Below are 18865 nucleotides of genomic sequence, written 5' to 3'. Positions count from 1 at the left end.
CTTGTTTAGTGCTTATTGTTGTTACCGCTATTTGACTTGCAACACCAAACTGCTATTAGACAACTAAACCGCTGTAGGCGTAATATATCTTTACTAATAAAACGTCAAATAACTTGAATAACTTCTTTTTGTGAATAAATCTAAATAGAACTTTATTTATAATATAGATCAGCGGTTCTCAACCTTTTAAGCTTGACGACCCCTTTTTACAATCCCCCACTCTGACGCGATCCTCTCCGCCGCCCCCCCCCCCACAGTAATAGAAGAGTAGACAAAATACAATCCATATTTTTGATGGTCTTAGGCGACCCTTGGCAAATCGTCAATCGACCCCCCAAAGGGTCGCAACCCACAGGTTGAGAACCCCTGATATAGACAAAATCAACTTGTGATAGTTGAAATAAATGTAGTAATTTTTTAAACAGAAATCTAGCTCACTACGATAACAAAGCCTTTCAGTCTCACGTTCTGGAGTCGTCTCCCCTAACTAAGACCAAGTGACAACAATGCCACCTATGTTGGATCATTCACAACCAATCGCTAACCTCTTCCCACCGTCACCATAGAAACACACACACACACGTACTGATGTGACATCAACCTTGACTCCTGACATTTCCTCTCATTTCGTCTAGCTCTTGGAGGTTATTTAAAAAATGACGCGATTAAAACATTCCCATTCTTTCAACAGGCTGAATGGGTACTTCCGGGTCAAAGACCCAAGTCCGACTGGCCTCACACTGGACATGTAGAGTTTGACAAATACCAGACGAGGTACCGAGAGGGCCTTGAACTTGTACTCAAAGATATCTCTTGCAAAATTCGTGGGGGTGAAAAGGTGAGAAGTTGGCTGTTTAGAAAGTTAGAAAAAAATCACTGTAAGACTATAACATATAACATAACATATTGCATAACATATAACATAACATAACATAACATATGACATAACATATAACAACATATAACATAACATATAACATAACATAAAACATAACATATGACATAACATATAACATAACATATAACATAACACATAACATAACATATAACATATAACATAACATATAACATAACATATAACATAACATATAACATAACATATAACATAACATATAACCTAACATATAACCTAACATATAACCTAACATATAACCTAACATATAACATAACATATAACATAACATATAACATAACATATAACCTAACATATAACATAACATATAACCTAACATATAACCTAACATATAACCTAACATATAACCTAACATATAACCTAACATATGACATAACATATGACATAACATATGACATAACATATAACATAACACATAACATAACACATAACATAACATTTAACATAACATATAACATAACACATAACATAACACATAACATAACACATAACATAACACATAATATATAACATAACATATAACATAACATATAACATAACATATAACATAACAAATAACGTAGTCTTAACATATTTTTGTACAGCTTTACCGCTCAACCACATGATACATGTAATTTAAGTGTCACACTGGTGTCTTGTTGTCAATACATCTGTGAAATAATAGGTGTAAATTCTAGTGACAATAACACAATCTAGCGCAGTGTTGACCGGAATACGACTCGCGGGTCAGATCCGGCCCGAGTCATGAGTGCCATAAATTAAAATTCTCCATGGGACGATCAAGGTCAGGTATTACTGGTCAAGCATAACGCAAGTCCATCTGTTTCAATTTGATATACACAATGCTATGTTGGAATATTGACAGTTTTAGAACTTAAAATTGAAAATTGAATATATAGGCACAAATAGTTTTTCATTATAATAGCAGAATTTAGTTATTTAAATAAATAAAAAAAAAATCCTTCGAGCACTAAAAGGAAGTACGAATGTACAACGTATTGCCTTTTTTTTTCTTCACCTAACCCTTTTTATACTTTCCAATTTAAGTTGAGGTTTAAAAAAAATTTGGGAACAGTCGGAGGAAAAAAATAGTTAAAATAATCTCCCCTGATCTATTGAGCTTTGCATAAAGATCTATTTTCTCTCGTGTGGCCCATGACCCGGCGGAACAACTTCCGGTGTTATTAGTAACAAGTGTCATCTATATACAGGATACTAAGATGAAAGTATTTTGTATTTGTTTTTATTATAACAGATCGGCATAGTTGGCAGAACAGGAGCAGGCAAATCTTCCATGACAGTAGCATTATTCCGCATCATAGAGGCGGCCGGTGGGAAGATATTCATAGATGGACTGGACGTATCGCAAATGGGGCTGCACGACTTAAGAAGTCGATTGACCATCTTACCTCAAGTAAGTCCATTCTACTAGAAGCTCGTGAGATATGACCTATTTCATTCGCCCTGAATAACTAAAGTCTTAACTAACAGAGCAACAAACTCTTGCTCAGGAGCAAAAAGTAATTTTAGTTGAAAATGATGATTTTAAAATCTCGAGAAAATTTCTCTTCCCCCTACACCCCCCCCCCCTTTAAAAAAAACGTGGCATTAATTTCAAGGTCTCATATTCATCTTCCCCTGTCCATTAGTATGCTGAACCGTTGGGACGCCACACATGATCTGTTTAGGACCGTCGTTCGTCATTGCCTTTTGCCATTGTATGGGTTCTATTTCAATGACACACCCGTCCATTCTTTTATACTATGATCCCAGCTCTTTTTTTCTGCCTCTTTTTCTTTTTCCTGGTTCTGTTCCCTCAAGAAATATCTTTGGGAGGCTTGAATACCATTTGATATGGCCATAAAGTTTTACTTTGTGTTAATTTTTACAGTGGTCAGCAGGTTATCGAGAGGCCCAATTGTCGCTGTAATCCTGTTTCTAATCAGTTTTTTTAAGATCTCATATTAGCTAAAATATTTTTCATGTCTAAATCTCGTATTGTAAAAGTGTCATCTAAAATTTATCATTTCACCAATGTTAAAAAAAAAACAAAAAAAAACAAACAACAGTACGTTGATAATGTTGAATAAACATGTTGTTAACACAACTCTAAACAGTGCCGGATTTACACTTGACTATGCCCTGAGTTTCTGAGGTTTGGACCCCATTTAAGCAACAAATGGCAGTTTTTTTTCTATTTGCTTTTTATTCAAATTAGTTTAAAATATTCCTGAAACATTTAAAAAAAAAAGAAGGGGGGGGGGCAACGGACTACTTGTTATTTACGATATAAATGTCATGTTTGTAATGTCACAATGACATTTGACTTGCTCAGGACCCTGTGATATTCTCTGGGACTCTCCGGATGAACCTTGACCCCTTCAGCAGACATGGAGACACCGAGATCTGGGAAGCCTTGGAGCACGCCTATCTGAAGCACTTCGTTGAAAGCCTTCCCCAAGGTTTGGATTACGAGTGTGGCGAAGGGGGAAGTAACCTCAGGTACGTTATAACTTATACAAATAAAATGAATTATCTCTCTTTGACTTGTTTTTTTTAATCATTACAGCGGCTTAGCTTACTACATTATATACCGATAACTTCTTTTCAAAAAAATGCAATACGTATATAATACACATTTAATGCACATATAATGGGCACCTAATACGTGGGAAGCGTGGTCGAGAGGCCAAGTGCGCTTGAACTTGGCTTGGCTTGGCTACCTAGAAGGGGGCTCGAGGCAGAGTTGTGTTTACTGAGCGCCTAAAGGCAGCACGGAAAACCAACTCTTAGATACCCCCTCCCCCCACCAGTCCACAAATGAGATTGGACCAAAAGCGCTCTGAGCATGCTATAAGCATGAAAGTAGCGCTATATAAAAGCTATAATAATAATAATAATAATAATAATAATTTCATATACTTATAATACACGTATAATAAATGGACATTAATGCGAACAAAATGTTGCAGTAATCTACAAGTCATATGTTTTCATACGTGGAGGTAAATACCATTTTGGCGTATCCGGTGAACAGAGGTAGTGATAAGTGAAGCATTGTGATAAGTCAGATAATTCTTATTGCACTTTTCACCAGCGTATTTATAAGCTCTATCGCTTGAAGCACAAAGTAATTACAAAGCTAATATCAACTCACTCTGTCTGTCTGTCTGTCTGGTAAAAAGTTTGTTCACGTGATTTCTCCCACACCCCAATCTCGGATCAAGCTGAAATTTTGCACAATTATTTCTTTTACCTGACAACACAAAAATAAAAACAAACAAACAACTAATTACTTAATTAACTAATGGTAATCGATTATTTTCTTGATATATCGAACAAGGGTCTGGCCGTGTGGTATGCTCGCTGGACTATCGTTCGGACTCCCCGAAAGAAATTGTACTTGACTGATTTAAGGATATAAGTTGATTTAGTCCCCTTTATACTTAATAGAGCGAAATGTAAACCTAACAATAGATAAACCTTCTATAGTGGTTAGTGCATCAGTCTGAGGAGACTTTAGTCTGCGAGTTCGATTTCAGGTCGTTCACCTTTTGTTTTAAATAAATGCATTCGAAATGCGATCACCCAGATACCCCCTCTTTCTCCCACCCCCATCCTTTCACCCCTTTTTAATAGGTCCAGACAAGTAATAGGATTATAGCGTATTGAGAAGGATAAAAGCATGAAGCATGAAAGAAAACATTTGTTATCGCACAGATTAAATATCGTTAGTCTAGATCTATTACAAATTTAATTACATGACTGATCTGAACTAATTGATTTAATAGTTTAGATCTATTACAAATTTACATCACATGGCTGATCCAAACTAATTGATTTAAGTACGCTTAATATACATTTTTATTTTTTAAAGTATTTTTTTTTGTTTAGTTGCAATATTGATCTTTCAATGTGGCGTAGTTTTTTAATTTTTTTTAATTTTTTAATCATTTTTAGTTTTCTCCCCAGTATTATAATTGTAAAAAAAAATTCTCTCATGTTTTTCTTGCGGTTCTGTTCACCACATTTGTCTATATCTCTTTCTCTTCTTTGTCTCTCTTTCTGAATTGTATATATCCTGTAGAAGGTAAACGAGATCATAAAAAATGAAAGGGAAAACTGCGATTAATTGTAAGAGTGAACGTTGCTGAGTGGAGGTTTTCACAATCAACTAAACCAGTGATGGCCAACCTTATTCGACCCGCGGGCCAATTTGAGTTCCGAAGCTCGTGTCGCCTGCCACATGAACGAAAATGTACAAAAACGAAATGAAATTGATCTGAAACTATTTGATTAGAAACCCGTAGATCCAGTACTCCAATAATTAAAGGATATTTGGAATTCGTATAATTTTTTTCACCCGTCTGAAAATGGCTGCATTTCTGTTAATAATAATCATAATTAAACCGTTTATATAGAGCTACTTTCATGCTTACAGTATCTGGGAGAAGTTTTCTGTGCTGCTTTTAGGCGCTCAGTTGACACAACTCTGCTCGAGTCGGGTGTCGAAACTCGAGACCCCTTCATAGGTAGCCAAGCCAAGCCAAATTCAAGCGTACTTTGCCTGTCGACCACTCTTCCTAAAATATGAGCAACACTGTAGCTAGCTATACCACCCGTTCAATTTCTTGTCTCTCTTTGGTAAATATTCCCATCGATCCTCCAATCTCTAGGCGTAGTTTAAGAATCTTTTATTCGCGGCTCAAACCAAGAATGCCGTCCTATTTGTTTTATAATGCCGTTTATACATTGTTCCTTTGTGCACAGCCACACTTTCTTTACAAATCCAATATGTTGGCTTATTATCATGTTCCGTTCGCTTTTTACTGGTAGACTCTACAGAGTCTCATATTATAAACGCACAGAAGTTAAAGCTCATTGTACTAATCAGTGGCTTCACTAGGGGGGTGCGAGGGGTGCGGACCGCACCGGGTGACACCCATCCTAGTGACGCCACTGGTACCAATCCATCACAGAAAAATGAGGGCCCTAAAGTGGGGGGTTAGTTTTACACTCTTCCCAAAGACGCTATATTGAATTTCAAAATTGCCAAATACATAAAATTTAAAATTAGAAGAGATGAAAAAATTCTAAAGTTCTAAATTGTGGATGGGCCAGGCACTAAGAACATAGCGTATCAACATTTCATTATTGTATACACCGGATACACTGTTTATATTTGCTATTTATAGTTTTTTTCGTTATGTATGAACATCTTTAACAAACGAGGACTAATCTTGAAAAACATATACGATTTAAACACACATACACTTTAATAAGTCTTGGTATTGTACTGAACGCGTTGACAAAATGGTCACTGTGTTTTTTTTTTAATATTATAAGTGCTAGGTATAAAACTGCGAAACACCAATCCTGCAAAGGGCTAACACAGGTCATTACAAAGCTGTATACTTTTATTAAGTCTCGCCCTGATCTCGACTTTCTGTTTCTCCCTGGCAGTGTCGGGCAGCGACAGCTCCTGTGTCTGGCCAGGACGCTGCTGAGAAAGACCAAAATCTTGGTCCTGGACGAGGCGACGGCGGCAGTGGATTTCGAGACGGACGAGCTGATTCAGAAGACCATCCGGTCAGAGTTCAAGGACAGCACAGTGCTGACCATCGCCCACAGACTCAACACCATCCTAGACTACGACAGGTAAGTGTTGCCCAGTGTATTATATAGCCCGGTGCAGTCGTGACCTTCTTGATCCTTCTCGTAAGTCACAGTGCAATTGTCACAGGTCAAATAGTAACATCAGGGCCGGATTTAGGGGAGGGCAGGCAGGGGTACAGCCTCCGGGGGCTCCCCCAAAAAAGAGATAAATATATGTTACAATTTCCTACGAGTCAGAAACTTTTAATTCTTTTTCCAACTTTTTTTTTTGCCCGAATTTTAACGGGTGGCGAAAATGTGATGAAGAAGTGTCCGCCTGAAGCATGCTTGGAATTAGTGACTACATCTCCGGATTTACGGCTGTGCGTCTACCAAGGGCATTATCCACTCTAAACTAAAAAAATATACACTTTTTAAACTAAAATATGAATCTATAAATATAATACTCTTCTTCCCTCAAAATTGAAACGAGTAGTAAGGAGTAAAGGAAAGATCACTCTCTTATTTCTGTGTTACGGTCGTAGCGCAGCATGGTGTGAATGAAAATGGTGCGAATGTGGATATTGAATGGAAGTGAGATTAAAAAAGTGGAAGCCGTAAGGGATGGATATGAAGAGAGTTGGAAAATATGTTTACGTAATTTGTAATCATATTAAAGTATTTTTAGATTAACACTGCGGTCGCATTGAATGCAGTGGCCTAAGGCCGGCCCTGCAAAATAGCGGCGTATGCTACGCCGCCGGTCGACTAGTAATACATATTTCTTTAACAGGAAAGTAAGAATAAGTTTACTAGAAGTCTATTTCTTTCTTCTAAAATAGAGCAAGCTATTAGACATAAATATTTTCATTCATGCGTGGATATTTATTAACGCTTTTAAAAAAATTGTAAGGGTCTCCATAAAAGTCCTGCCCCGGGGCCTGTACATACTTAAATCCGGCCCTGGAGTAACATTGTCGAAATTGTTCAGCTTTACTGTATTTTAATGTAGAATTAGTTCAACTGAAAGTGTCTGAAAAAAATAAGAGAATGGAAGCCTGAACACTATGACCGAAAGGAAGGTCTGCAGTTTATCATCATGTGGGTTATACAAGTCTTGACTTTTGACTTCCATTGGAGCATAGTGCCGAACTCTGTTCTGGGCCATTCCCCTGAGATAAGCCTGTAATAGACACACTACAACAACATGAGCTTCAATAAACACAATGATTTTATTCGTCTCTATTTATGTTCTTTACTCCAGCCACTTGTTCTCTAAACTGACCTCCTTTTACACACAGTCCTGACACACTGCTGTTCACTCAACCATGTACACTCAAGGTCCACTGGTCATTTCATACACAGGCACACACACTGCACTACCAGCCACTCAAAACACATACACTTACTATCACAAAGCCCATGTTCGTTGTTGCTTTTTGGCCTACCGATTTCCTCCGTGTTCGCCTGGACTCCAGGGCGGTACTGCCGCAGAGCTGCCACATCACCAGAAAATTACTCAGTGGACACTGATAAAGGGAGACTACAATGAATTTTGTTTCCCTTTAACGAAGCTCGACCCTGGCAGCGCCAGAGAATGAATATTAGTTCCTTTTTCACATAATAATAATGATAATAATAATAATAAAAATAATAAAAATAATCAGGACAAAAAATTACGAGAAGCATATCCTGAAACTCAATGTTATCGACAAATGCCGAAAATGTGGAAATGTGGGCGAGTCGATTGAACACATTATGGCAGGATGTCCAGCCCTATCAGAATCAACCTACCTAGGTCGCCATAACCAAGTTGCAAAGTTAATACACCAACACTTGGCTTTGACACACAATTTGATCGGTAAGGACACTCCTCCTTATTATAAATACTCGCCACAAGAGGTTCTCGAGTCTACTGAACATCTGCTGTACTGGGATAGGCCTATTCTGACCGAAAAAGCGGTAGATTTCAATCGCCCGGATCTTCTGTTCGTTGATAAAAAAGAAAAAAACGCTACCATTATCGATATCGCCGTACCACTGTCTCATAATTTAAGAAAAACTGAGATAGAAAAACAAAGAAAATATGGGAACCTAGGCTTGGAGATTAAGCGTCTATGGAAATTGTCCAAAATAACAATATACCCCATTGTTATATCAACCGAGGGGATAATAACAACTGACCTCACAGACACCTTCAAGGCCCTTAACATTCCTAGGAACATCTTCGTTGCCTGTCAGAGGGCGGTACTGCTGCAGACCTGCCACATCACCAGAAAATTCCTCAGTGGAAACTGTTAAAGGGACTACGATGAATTTTGTTTCTCTTTAGCGAAACTCGACCCTGGCAGCGCCAGAGAATGACTAATCGTTCATTTCCAACATAATAATAATAATAATAATAATAATACAAATACTGAACACTAAAGATTATCGAGTCAATCAGTTACCTACTATACTAGGAAAGACCTACTTTGACTGACAAGATGGGGGATCTCATAGTATGAAAACCTAAGCTTAGAGATTACAGGACTATGGAAGTTAACTAAAATAACAATATACCCTGTTGTTATATCAGACGAGGGGATAGTGACAACTGACCTCACAGACGCCTTCGAGGCCCTTAACATTCCTAGGAATATTCTCGTTGCCTGTCAGAGGGCGGTACTGCTGCAGAGCTGCCACATCATCAAAAGATTCCTTAGTGGTCACTGCTAAAGGGAGACTACAATGAATTTAGTTTTTTTTCTCTAACAGGGCTCGACCATGGCAGTGTCAGAGAAAGAAAATTAATTCCTTTCTATAACCAAGATAAAACTAATTTATAATTAAAAATCATTTTGTTCACAGAGTAATGGTATTAGATCAAGGTTACATCAAAGAGTTCAACTCGCCAAACATCTTGCTCAGCGACAAGACTTCTGTCTTCCACGGAATGGCCAAGGACGCTGGACTTGTTTAGCCGTGGCTTCACGAGCTTGCGCGGGTTTCCCGCTTTGACTGACAGCAGCTTGACATTTGACCGCGGGAAGACTTGGAGCCCAGAAATACTTGCAATGTTTTACAACTATGAACAGAGAGAGAGAGAGAGAAAGAAAGAGAGAGAGAGAGAGAAAGAGAACATATTGTACATAAATATTGTCAAGTCTGCAGCAATTTTAACGTTTGAATTACTTCGCTTTAGGGACAAAATGTTTTAACTATATTAGATAATAGGACAATAATATTTCCTTAATAAATGAAACAATTGTCTAATTAGAATGCATGTAATTATTGATATGGTACAGTGTTTCCCAAACTTTTTCTTTAATGGACGAAACTCTTCACACATTCGGAGAATTTACCGGAACACTTTTGCTTATTTCTTGGGTATGATTATTTCCCTTTTTGTTCAAATTAAAAATAAAAATAATTAAATTTATTCTGAATTTAGCATTATTATTTATTTTCAAGTATAAAATTATAATAAAATACAAACATAAGAAAAATTTAAGGATTTACCACTTTGATGGTATTAAGACTCCGAAGAGCAAAACTTCATGATAAAGAGAATGATATTGGTAAGCTGAATTCTAATAGCTGGTGTGGCGTCCAGCCTGTTAATGTATCTTGGTAGAAAATCCTGCTTCGCACAAATAGATAGTAGAAAAATAAAATAAAATAACAAGTAGTTTGTTTTAACTCTTTGTCTCCTAACTGACGATACCAACGTTGATTCCACCAGAATGTGGTAAATAATTACGGAGAGAAAGAGTTAAAATATTTTAGTACTCTTCAGACAAACTCGGCCAAAGATTAGTAAATCTTTGTATCTTTGTTTCAAATAAAAATCAAATCTAGAGCAGCTTAAAATTCATAATGATGATGTTGAGATTATTTTTCTTTGCTGAGACGCGCTAATATCCATTTTTCTGTTCTGCATTAACTGTGGACATTAATTCACGCACAGGCGTACTACTTAATCTCTTAAATTGTCGCGAAACGCCTTTCGCAACTCGGGAAACTCTCGTGTTCCGCGCAACACAGTTTGGGAAACACTGCTATAGTCAATAGTGTGGGAGTAGCTTCTGTTTCTTAAAGGGTTCTCAATTTTTGCTATCTACAGAGAATATTATAATGTCTTTGTTTAAGTCCAAGAAGCTTTCGTTTGTTAAAAAAGAGGGGAGGGGGCTCAATTCTGCTATCTACTGAAGATATTTAATGTCTTTGTATTTGTCCAAAAATACACGTATAATTAAATGACTATGATGTATGATTGGTCTTATTTTTTTTATTTTGTTATCATTGATTCAAATTTTCTTAGATTATAGATTTTAATTAAAGTAACAATTTTATTTTGAGAATCCTTCTAAAATTATTTTGTATCTTACATGTTCATATTTTTTTTTCTTTTGTTTTTAATGTCTGGTGCGACAAGAGAATCACATTCACTGGAGGCCCCATAGAGGAAACACTTTTGGTCTTGAAACAGTTCATGAAACAGATTAACTAGTTCATAGTTGAGAGAGAGAGAGAGAGAGAGAGAGAGAGGGAGAGAGAGAGAGTGAGTATTTCTGATCCATCAACAGTTAGAACGGGGGTATTAACAGTTATCGCCCCTAGGATCGTGTATATACAGACTTATTTCAAACTCTGGTTTCATTAAGCTTATATGTTATGATGACGATTAAAGATGATAGGGTCAAACTGAAGACGTTAATACATATATAATAAAGCAAAACAAAACAAAAAAGTTGTAAATCATTTTTAAACATATTAAGCAAACCAATAAAAAGTACATTTACTAAACAACAAATAGAACATTGATTCAACATTTTGTAATAGCAGTAGACTAATGTCAATTAAAAAAAAATGGACATATTAATATTGTTCTATTCCAGAGATCAATGTTTGGAAACCAATACTAAATTTACAAAGGTTATTTCAACTCACTCTGGTACTATTGTTTTTACTCTAGCATTTTATCTTATATATCACAGACGTCACTTTAAAAAAGAAGATAATTACGTCCTACGCATTTCATGTGTGTATCTAGCCATGCATCTTAATCAATGACAAACTCTGCCAAGTCGTTGGTTTTCCTGGCTGATGTGATTTTACATGTTTCTGATGCTCAAATTATTATATCCTACCCAAACCTCCATCCCCCCCCCCCCGAAGACGAAAGAGGTAGGCAACGGGCAGGACCATCGAGACGTGGCTGAGTTGCTAAGAGCTTGTCTTTCGAACCGGGTGAAAGGCGCGTTTGAATCTCGGTCGACTGGAATCTTGAATTTATTTTTTAGACCCATGAGTCCATCCAACTCTAATGGTTACCTGACCTTAGTTGGGGAAAGCAAAGGTGGTTAGTCGCTGTGCTGATCACATGACACCCTCTGTGGCGATTATGTTTGTATATAGGATTGTAAACAGCAGTTGAAACAACCTGGGTTATAAGATTCAAGGAATTCTATGTTTATTTATTATTCTTACTATTTTTCATTGGTCCATTGGTTGGGACAGAGTGATGGCACTTGAGTTTTGTTATTGTTGTTGTTAGAGGCCTGAGTTATGGAGCCTAGTACGATATGAGTATTATTGAAGTCAGTTTTATAATTATGTATATACTCATTTAGTTAACGTTTGATGCGTTGTCTTCAGCTACAGATACCCTGATTACTTTTATTAAAGTTCTATTTTTCTTGTTGTTAAGTCATCTCTGGCGTCTCTTGAGTTATTGAAAGAAGTATTAGTACATTATGTGTCAAGTATAATCTCAGTAAGGGAGTTCACAACAATCACATGACACCCTCGATAACCGTCGTCCTTAAAAGCAGACGACATTAACTTTCTACACTGTTCCCTTTTGTTCTGTTGGGTTTTGAACAGTTCTAGATATAATTAATCCAACATCATCTGTTCCATAGATCACAAGGTCTGAAAAGGGTACCTTATTCTCGAGACGACTGTCCAGAGCACACACCACACGACCAGGCAGCCATTCTTGTGTGTTGTTTTGTATTGTTGCTTGTGTGAGTGTGTGTTTTGGTGAATGCAAAAAGAACATTGAAAACATCTTTATCCAAATTTATACAAAATTTCTGTTTAACAGAAGAATTGACAACTAACACCAAACTTTGGATCAAACTTGTGTTTAAAAAAAAAAAAGAATCGAATAAACATTTCTAATATTTTTCGTTAGATTTAATCCACGCCCCTAAACGCTGACAAAATCGTTTAACAAAGACCATCTCAACCACAAGCTGCACAGCGGACACGGCCATTCCTCCTACAACGGCGTAGAGAACCAACCTCAACTTGGCCAGCGTTATCGGTTCCTGATCGCTGACCATGCTGCGGCCGCTACTTTGCTGCACGTGCAGGAACTGCTGCCGGAGATGTTCGTTGATTTGAGACTCTTCCAGGCGAAGCAGGCACTTGTGTAGATCTTCCTTGTAGAAAACCTTCTTGGGCAGACCTATAAAGTCCAGGTCTAAGTCCGGAAACTCCCGGAGATTGTAGATTCGAAGATCAGCGTAGTCTGCCTTGAGTTTCTTCAGGTTGATGCCATTCAGCGGGACGGTCGTGATGAAGACGTAACTTCCTGCCAGAACTCTCAACATGTGCATGGTAGCGTTGTCGGTGATGAGCAAGGGGTCATGGCCGGAACGATCCTTCAGCAGCGTCCAAGTCTTGCTTATGGCGTCCTTCTGTTGCCACTGCTCTAGTTTGGTCAGCAGCCCGCTCATCCTGCCATTGATGCCAAAGTTGTACCCGGGGGCTGCTACCAGATCTTCAAGTGAGTCGATGGTCAGCTCATCGGACTTGATGGACAAAGTGGTCGTCAGGTAAGCGCTGTAGGCGGAGCCGAGGATGACCCAGAACACGCCCCAGGAAGCTTTCAGAATTCGTCCAGATTGATTCACTGTCTTGACCTCAGCGTCCAGACACATATGCTTTGGGTAGTAAACCAAGAGTCTGAAATGTATTCATAGAAAGTGTTGGTATTATAAAATAAAAACATTCTATATAGAACCTTACATTAGGGCCGGCCTTAGATGATTGGAGGCCCTAGGCGAAGTGAGCTTGGTGGCCCCAAATGAAATTAAAAAATAATAACAATAAAGAGAAACAGCGAAAAAATAAAATTACGCTACTGATTAAAAAACTAAATCGACAAATAATTGAAATTGACATATCGCAATTTCCCTACTAGTAGAGACAGACATGGAGTCATGGTGCTCAACTATTTTTGTGATTAAATCCAAGTTTCGTAATTTTTTCTCAAAATTTTTTTTTCAGTACTGTAGGAGGCACCCATCAATCAGAGGCACTAGGCGGCTGCCTAGTTTGCCTATTCCTAAGGCCTGCCCTGCTTACATTTCACTATTATTTATGTTTTTAAAACCTATACCTTGTTGTTTTTTTTTCTTCTGTCGCACAAATATGGACGAACAAGACATCACTGTGAAGATTTATTTATAGAAACAAGAACAAATGTTTTCGAATAAAATAAAAAATGTATTGAAGATTGTCTTGCATGCCAAAAAAAACTATAAATAGCCAGCTTTTTGGTGTATTCGGTGTTCAATCTAGAGGAAGCGTTCATGAGATTTGTTTTCTAAAAGGTTTATTCAGACCTTGTGGTCTAAAGTTCATCTGTTTCTATGGCCTACTGTTAACAAGAGTGTCATGTGACCAGCACAACGACCAACCGCCTTTACTTTTCCCAATCTAATGTCAGATACCCATTAGAGCTGGGTGTACTCAAAGGCGTCCGAAGATCCCGAAATTTAAAAAAAAAAATTACAGACATCATCAGAATTCGAACACGACGGGATCCCCGGTTCGGAAGCCAAGCGCTCTACCGCTCAGCCACCGCGCCTCCGAAATAAAAACGTATATGCACTGTTATGACATGATTAGGAAATAGTTATTTGTTTCGGGAATAAGGGAGAAGTTTTTACTTAGCGACGATGACGTAAAGTTTGTTAAAAAGTAAGAACTCTCTAGACGACGATAGGAAGAAGGCGCTTTTCTTATCACAGTAGGAATAAGAAGCATTATATATAAGACGGTAGTAATAGGCGACATTCGACGGTTCCTCTCTTTGAGAATTAAAAGTCTTTATTGTTTAACATTAGCGTCGGCTCCTCCTATATTGATTGTTTCGGCCTTTCGCCGGTGTTAAAGTAAAGTTTCCCTTTCAGACCTTGTGGTCTATAGGGCAGATGATGGTAAAGGTCATCTGATCCTGTGGCCTACGGTTAACGAGGGTGTCATGTGGCCAGCACAACGACCAACCGCCTTTACTTTTCCCAACTTATTTCAGGTACCCATTAGAGCTGGGTGGACTCAGAGGCGCCCATGAATCCCGAAATAAAAATCCCAGTTTTCGCCAGGATTCGAGCCCGGGACCCCTGGTTCAGAAGCCAAGCGATTTACCGCTGAGCCACCGCGCATGAATTACTGTTGAGTTATACCTCCGCCATCGCTTATATTGGACACCGCGGAAGAGTCGTAACAGTACAGAACTATAGTAGTACTGCAGATTTAAATTCTATAAGCTCTTCCGTTTAAGTAACTTCCCTTTCAAACCTTATGATCTATGTTGCAGATGATGTAAAGGTCATCCGTTTATAGAACACAACAATTTCAATAATCGGGGAAACATTAGACTTCCACTCCATGCCTTTAAGTTTAGACTTCTTTAGAAACGTCCTTGACATTGTTCAGTTTACCGACCTTGACATTGTTCAGTTTATCAAAAACAATAATTGAAATATTTTTAAGAAATGCTTTTAAAGTTTGGGACAGAGAAGCGGAGATGGGGCAGGCTCCGGCAGAGAAGAATCAAAGAGACAGGGGGAAAAGGAGGAAAAAGAAGTAGTCAGAGAGGAATATAAGAAAACAAAGAGAGAAAAAAAAAAGAGAGAGAGAGAGAGATTTAAAAAAATTATCTCTATAAGCTGTATGAAGAGGTATTACTTTTTTTTATTTCAGGATCTTTGGGGCACCTCTGAATTCACCCATTTTTAATGAGTACCTGGTGTTATTTGGGGAAAAGTAAGGGCGGTTGGTCGTTGTGCTGGCCACGTGACACTGCCCCAAAGATTGCAAGGTGTTAAAGGGGTTTTCTTTTCTATCATATAAAATCATGCCTCGCAAAAATCAGCAACAGAGTAAGAATATTTCTAGAAATCATTCGATACTTTAGGTTCAGCATAGTTATTCAAACTAAAGTAAAAGTACCCCGTAACGACCTTCTGAATTCTATTTGGACTCAACAGTTCTAGATCTTGTTAATGTAACACTCTTTGATCAGAGGCGTAGCGAGCATAGCCGGCGCCAGGTGAATGGTACTTTATCGGCGCCACATCCCATTTCCCCCCAGAAACATCACATTCTAATAAAGACTAATAATAAGACTATAATATAAAAAAAAAATTGAATAAATTACCTAACTAAAATATCTACAATTTATATGCATTAAGAATAGTAATTATCTAACTTCGCATCTGCTCTATAGATGGTAAGGTCGCGATAAGATCTGAAAAGAGAACTTTACTTTTTAATAAACAATGCCTTGGGTGCCTCATTGAATGTTGCTGTAAAGTATAAAGACTTTTTAGTACGAAAAGAGGAAGCGCTAATAATTAGTGGCGTAGCTATGGTGGGGGGAGGGGGTGGCCAAATTTGAAATCCCAGGGCCCCTACAATAGGGGGGGGACCCAAATGAGTTTCCGAAATTTGTTTTTACATTAAATATTAAGCCCTTATCTCATATCATGACGTCGAATGTCGATATGCAGGGGCCACTAAAGAGGTTAAGCCCCCATGGCCCCCAAATCCCTAGCTAAAAAACGCACCAAAAATGATTATTATTAATTATTATATCAATCTTTCTAATGAAGTGCTTTGTATTCTGTACACCAGATACATCAAGAATGTTTTTTTAATTTGTGGATCTGACTCCGTGCATGAAAATCTCAGGGTGGGCTTACTTTAGATCGCTAAGACTCAGCGGCAGTGGTCCAGACACCGTGCAGGACTTGGTGGCCACGTGCACCACGGCCCCGACCACAGCGATGAGGACCAGCGGGCCGATAAGGAAGACCACAAAGTTGGGGGATATGATATTGATGAATGTCAGGTCCAAACTATCCTCCCGTGAAGGCAGCCTGTAGATGATCTTGTTGGACTCGAGGATGGTTGGGTAGTGGACATAGTCCACTAGCTGAAGCCTGTTGTCGATCATGGCTAGGGGTAAGATGGACAGAGCGACCTCCCTCCTGGCTAACATACCTTAAGGAAAGATAAAGTAACAGACATAATTTGATTTTGAAATGAAAATCTGAAAACAATAATTATAATAGTTATTATTATCATTAGTTTACAATATCACAAAACACACGCAAAACACACACACATACAGACATAGGCCTACATATATATATATATATGTATGAATGTGTGTTTGTATGTGTGTGTGTGTGTGAAAATAACCTGGTTTACTTTTTTTACAAAGGAGTTTAGAGAAAATGGTTGTGATTGTTGCCAGAAGCATCTGGGGGTGAAGGGGCGCTATACATTCCCCCACCGGGCACCAAGCGTTCTCTTGCATTCTCAGATTCTCACACGCATTCTCTTGACGTCTGCAGTTCACTTGTCCGCTCTATTTAAAAAAAGGCAGGTCAAATTAAGTGAAACAAATAAAAGTGAGGGAACCTCTGTTAAAATGTTTTTAGATTTTTTGTCATTTTAGCTGTCGTGATAGGTCTGTAATGTAATCACAGCACCTTGAGCCTACATCATATTTGTTAACAGCGCTCTATGAATTGAATTGTTATTATTACCATTAAATTATTATAATTATTACTGAAGTGTGAAAAAACAATCTATGCTTAACGATGCGCATTTAGCGTTATTTTATCTTTATTTGGCTAATTCACCGTACTATTGATTATCTACCTGTTAGGCGAAACCTAAAGTAGTAGGACTGTCTTGGTCAGCAGAAGACGCCAACAGAACTATTATTGAACTATTATTGAACGCTCTGGTGAAATTTGACCATTTTAACGCTAGCAGAATGGCTAAAATTGGTTAGGCGGGTTTATATTAACAGTTCCTCTGTAAATTAATTTAGGTGGCCAAGAAGAAGACATACGAATTTCATCAAGCAAAATCATTGTTCAAAGTTATTATTGCCACAGAACTGATATTGAGATTTCCGCTTACCTGTAATGCCAGTGGCGCCTGTTTGCGTCACAGACCCGTAGTACTTATTGTCTGCCACAAGTACGATGTGGTAGGTGAATCCCAGGTGATCGGCCACCAAATTCAAGAGCGAAGAGGCGACAGCGTCCAAGGCCGAGAGATTCTCATCGCTGTAATTCCCGGAGTCGTTACGAACTACAAACATAGGCACAGTCACGTGAAGCCCGTCCATCAATGACTTTTTCTCCAGCAGGAAAAGCAGTCCTGTTTTTCTAAGTTTATTTTTAAGCGTCATCTGTGTGGACGTTGAGTCACATTCTTGGAATACATCAATCTCACGCGAGTAGCTATCATCAGATACCAGGTTTTCAACACATTCAGTATCCACTTCTATAACACTAGATAGAGAATCAGTTCTGGACTTTTGACTCACCGTCAAAGCACCTGTTTCAGATTTGCTAATGACCGTTATAAAATCCACGAAATGACCCCTGGTTTTCAAAATGTCCGTTACGTCGTGGGATGACACAATAACCCATTCACAGACATGTTTCAAAAATGTCCACTTGAAATGAGCATCAGTGCCAACTAGCTCAATGTACTGGCTCAAGAAATCTCCTTTATCCGTAAGAATGATCACACTGAGAATATGCAAGGACAGGTCCACCTTATGAAATACTGAAATTTGGAAGAAGTCTGGCACCAGGTAAACAAAAAACACAGCGTTACGGTAGGCCCCGGAGAGAGTTTTCTGGATTCGCTCTGCTGACCTCCACTGACTGGCATCGTATATGATCACAAACACAGGTGAGTAACAGTCAGGTAAGAGGTCTACATTCTGTACTTCAATCACACCTGTCGCCAGAAAATTCAACGTGTCCCAAAACTGAAATTTAGATAAGTTCAAATCTACGAGTCCTTCCGTCGAGATTCTTTTCAGCGTCGGAGCCGAGATTGTTGCAACATCCGCTTGCTCGCAAAGAGTTATCTGGGTTAACAACGACATCAACAAGAAAGAACCACATTGAACCATGGCATGAAGCGCCTTCAATAAACATTTGCTTTAGTTGTAAAATCTCGACAATTCTTAGCGTACTATTAAAGAATACGCAAAATTCATAAGATAGTGATTTCAATGAATCAGACGACAGATATTTCAAT

General features: G+C 38.3%; 1 protein-coding gene across 1 annotated transcript in view; it reads left to right on the top strand.

Annotated features, from left to right (window-relative positions):
• LOC106068717 (multidrug resistance-associated protein 1-like) overlaps nucleotides 1-10845 on the top strand; it is a 70645-nt gene extending 59800 nt beyond the window's left edge. Inside the window, exons 32-36 of the mRNA XM_056036117.1 lie at nucleotides 692-838; nucleotides 2169-2327; nucleotides 3249-3415; nucleotides 6377-6571; nucleotides 9359-10845. Coding sequence (XP_055892092.1) covers nucleotides 692-838; nucleotides 2169-2327; nucleotides 3249-3415; nucleotides 6377-6571; nucleotides 9359-9470 — 780 coding nt within the window. The 3' untranslated portion in view covers nucleotides 9471-10845. The remainder of the gene's footprint in view (nucleotides 1-691; nucleotides 839-2168; nucleotides 2328-3248; nucleotides 3416-6376; nucleotides 6572-9358) is intronic.
• The last annotated feature ends 8020 nt before the right edge of the window (nucleotides 10846-18865 follow it).

The sequence above is a fragment of the Biomphalaria glabrata genome, chromosome 7 (genome assembly GCF_947242115.1).
Source record: "Biomphalaria glabrata chromosome 7, xgBioGlab47.1, whole genome shotgun sequence".
Classification (NCBI taxonomy): Eukaryota; Metazoa; Mollusca; class Gastropoda; family Planorbidae; genus Biomphalaria; species Biomphalaria glabrata.
This window is presented reverse-complemented; position numbering and strand designations above follow the sequence as displayed.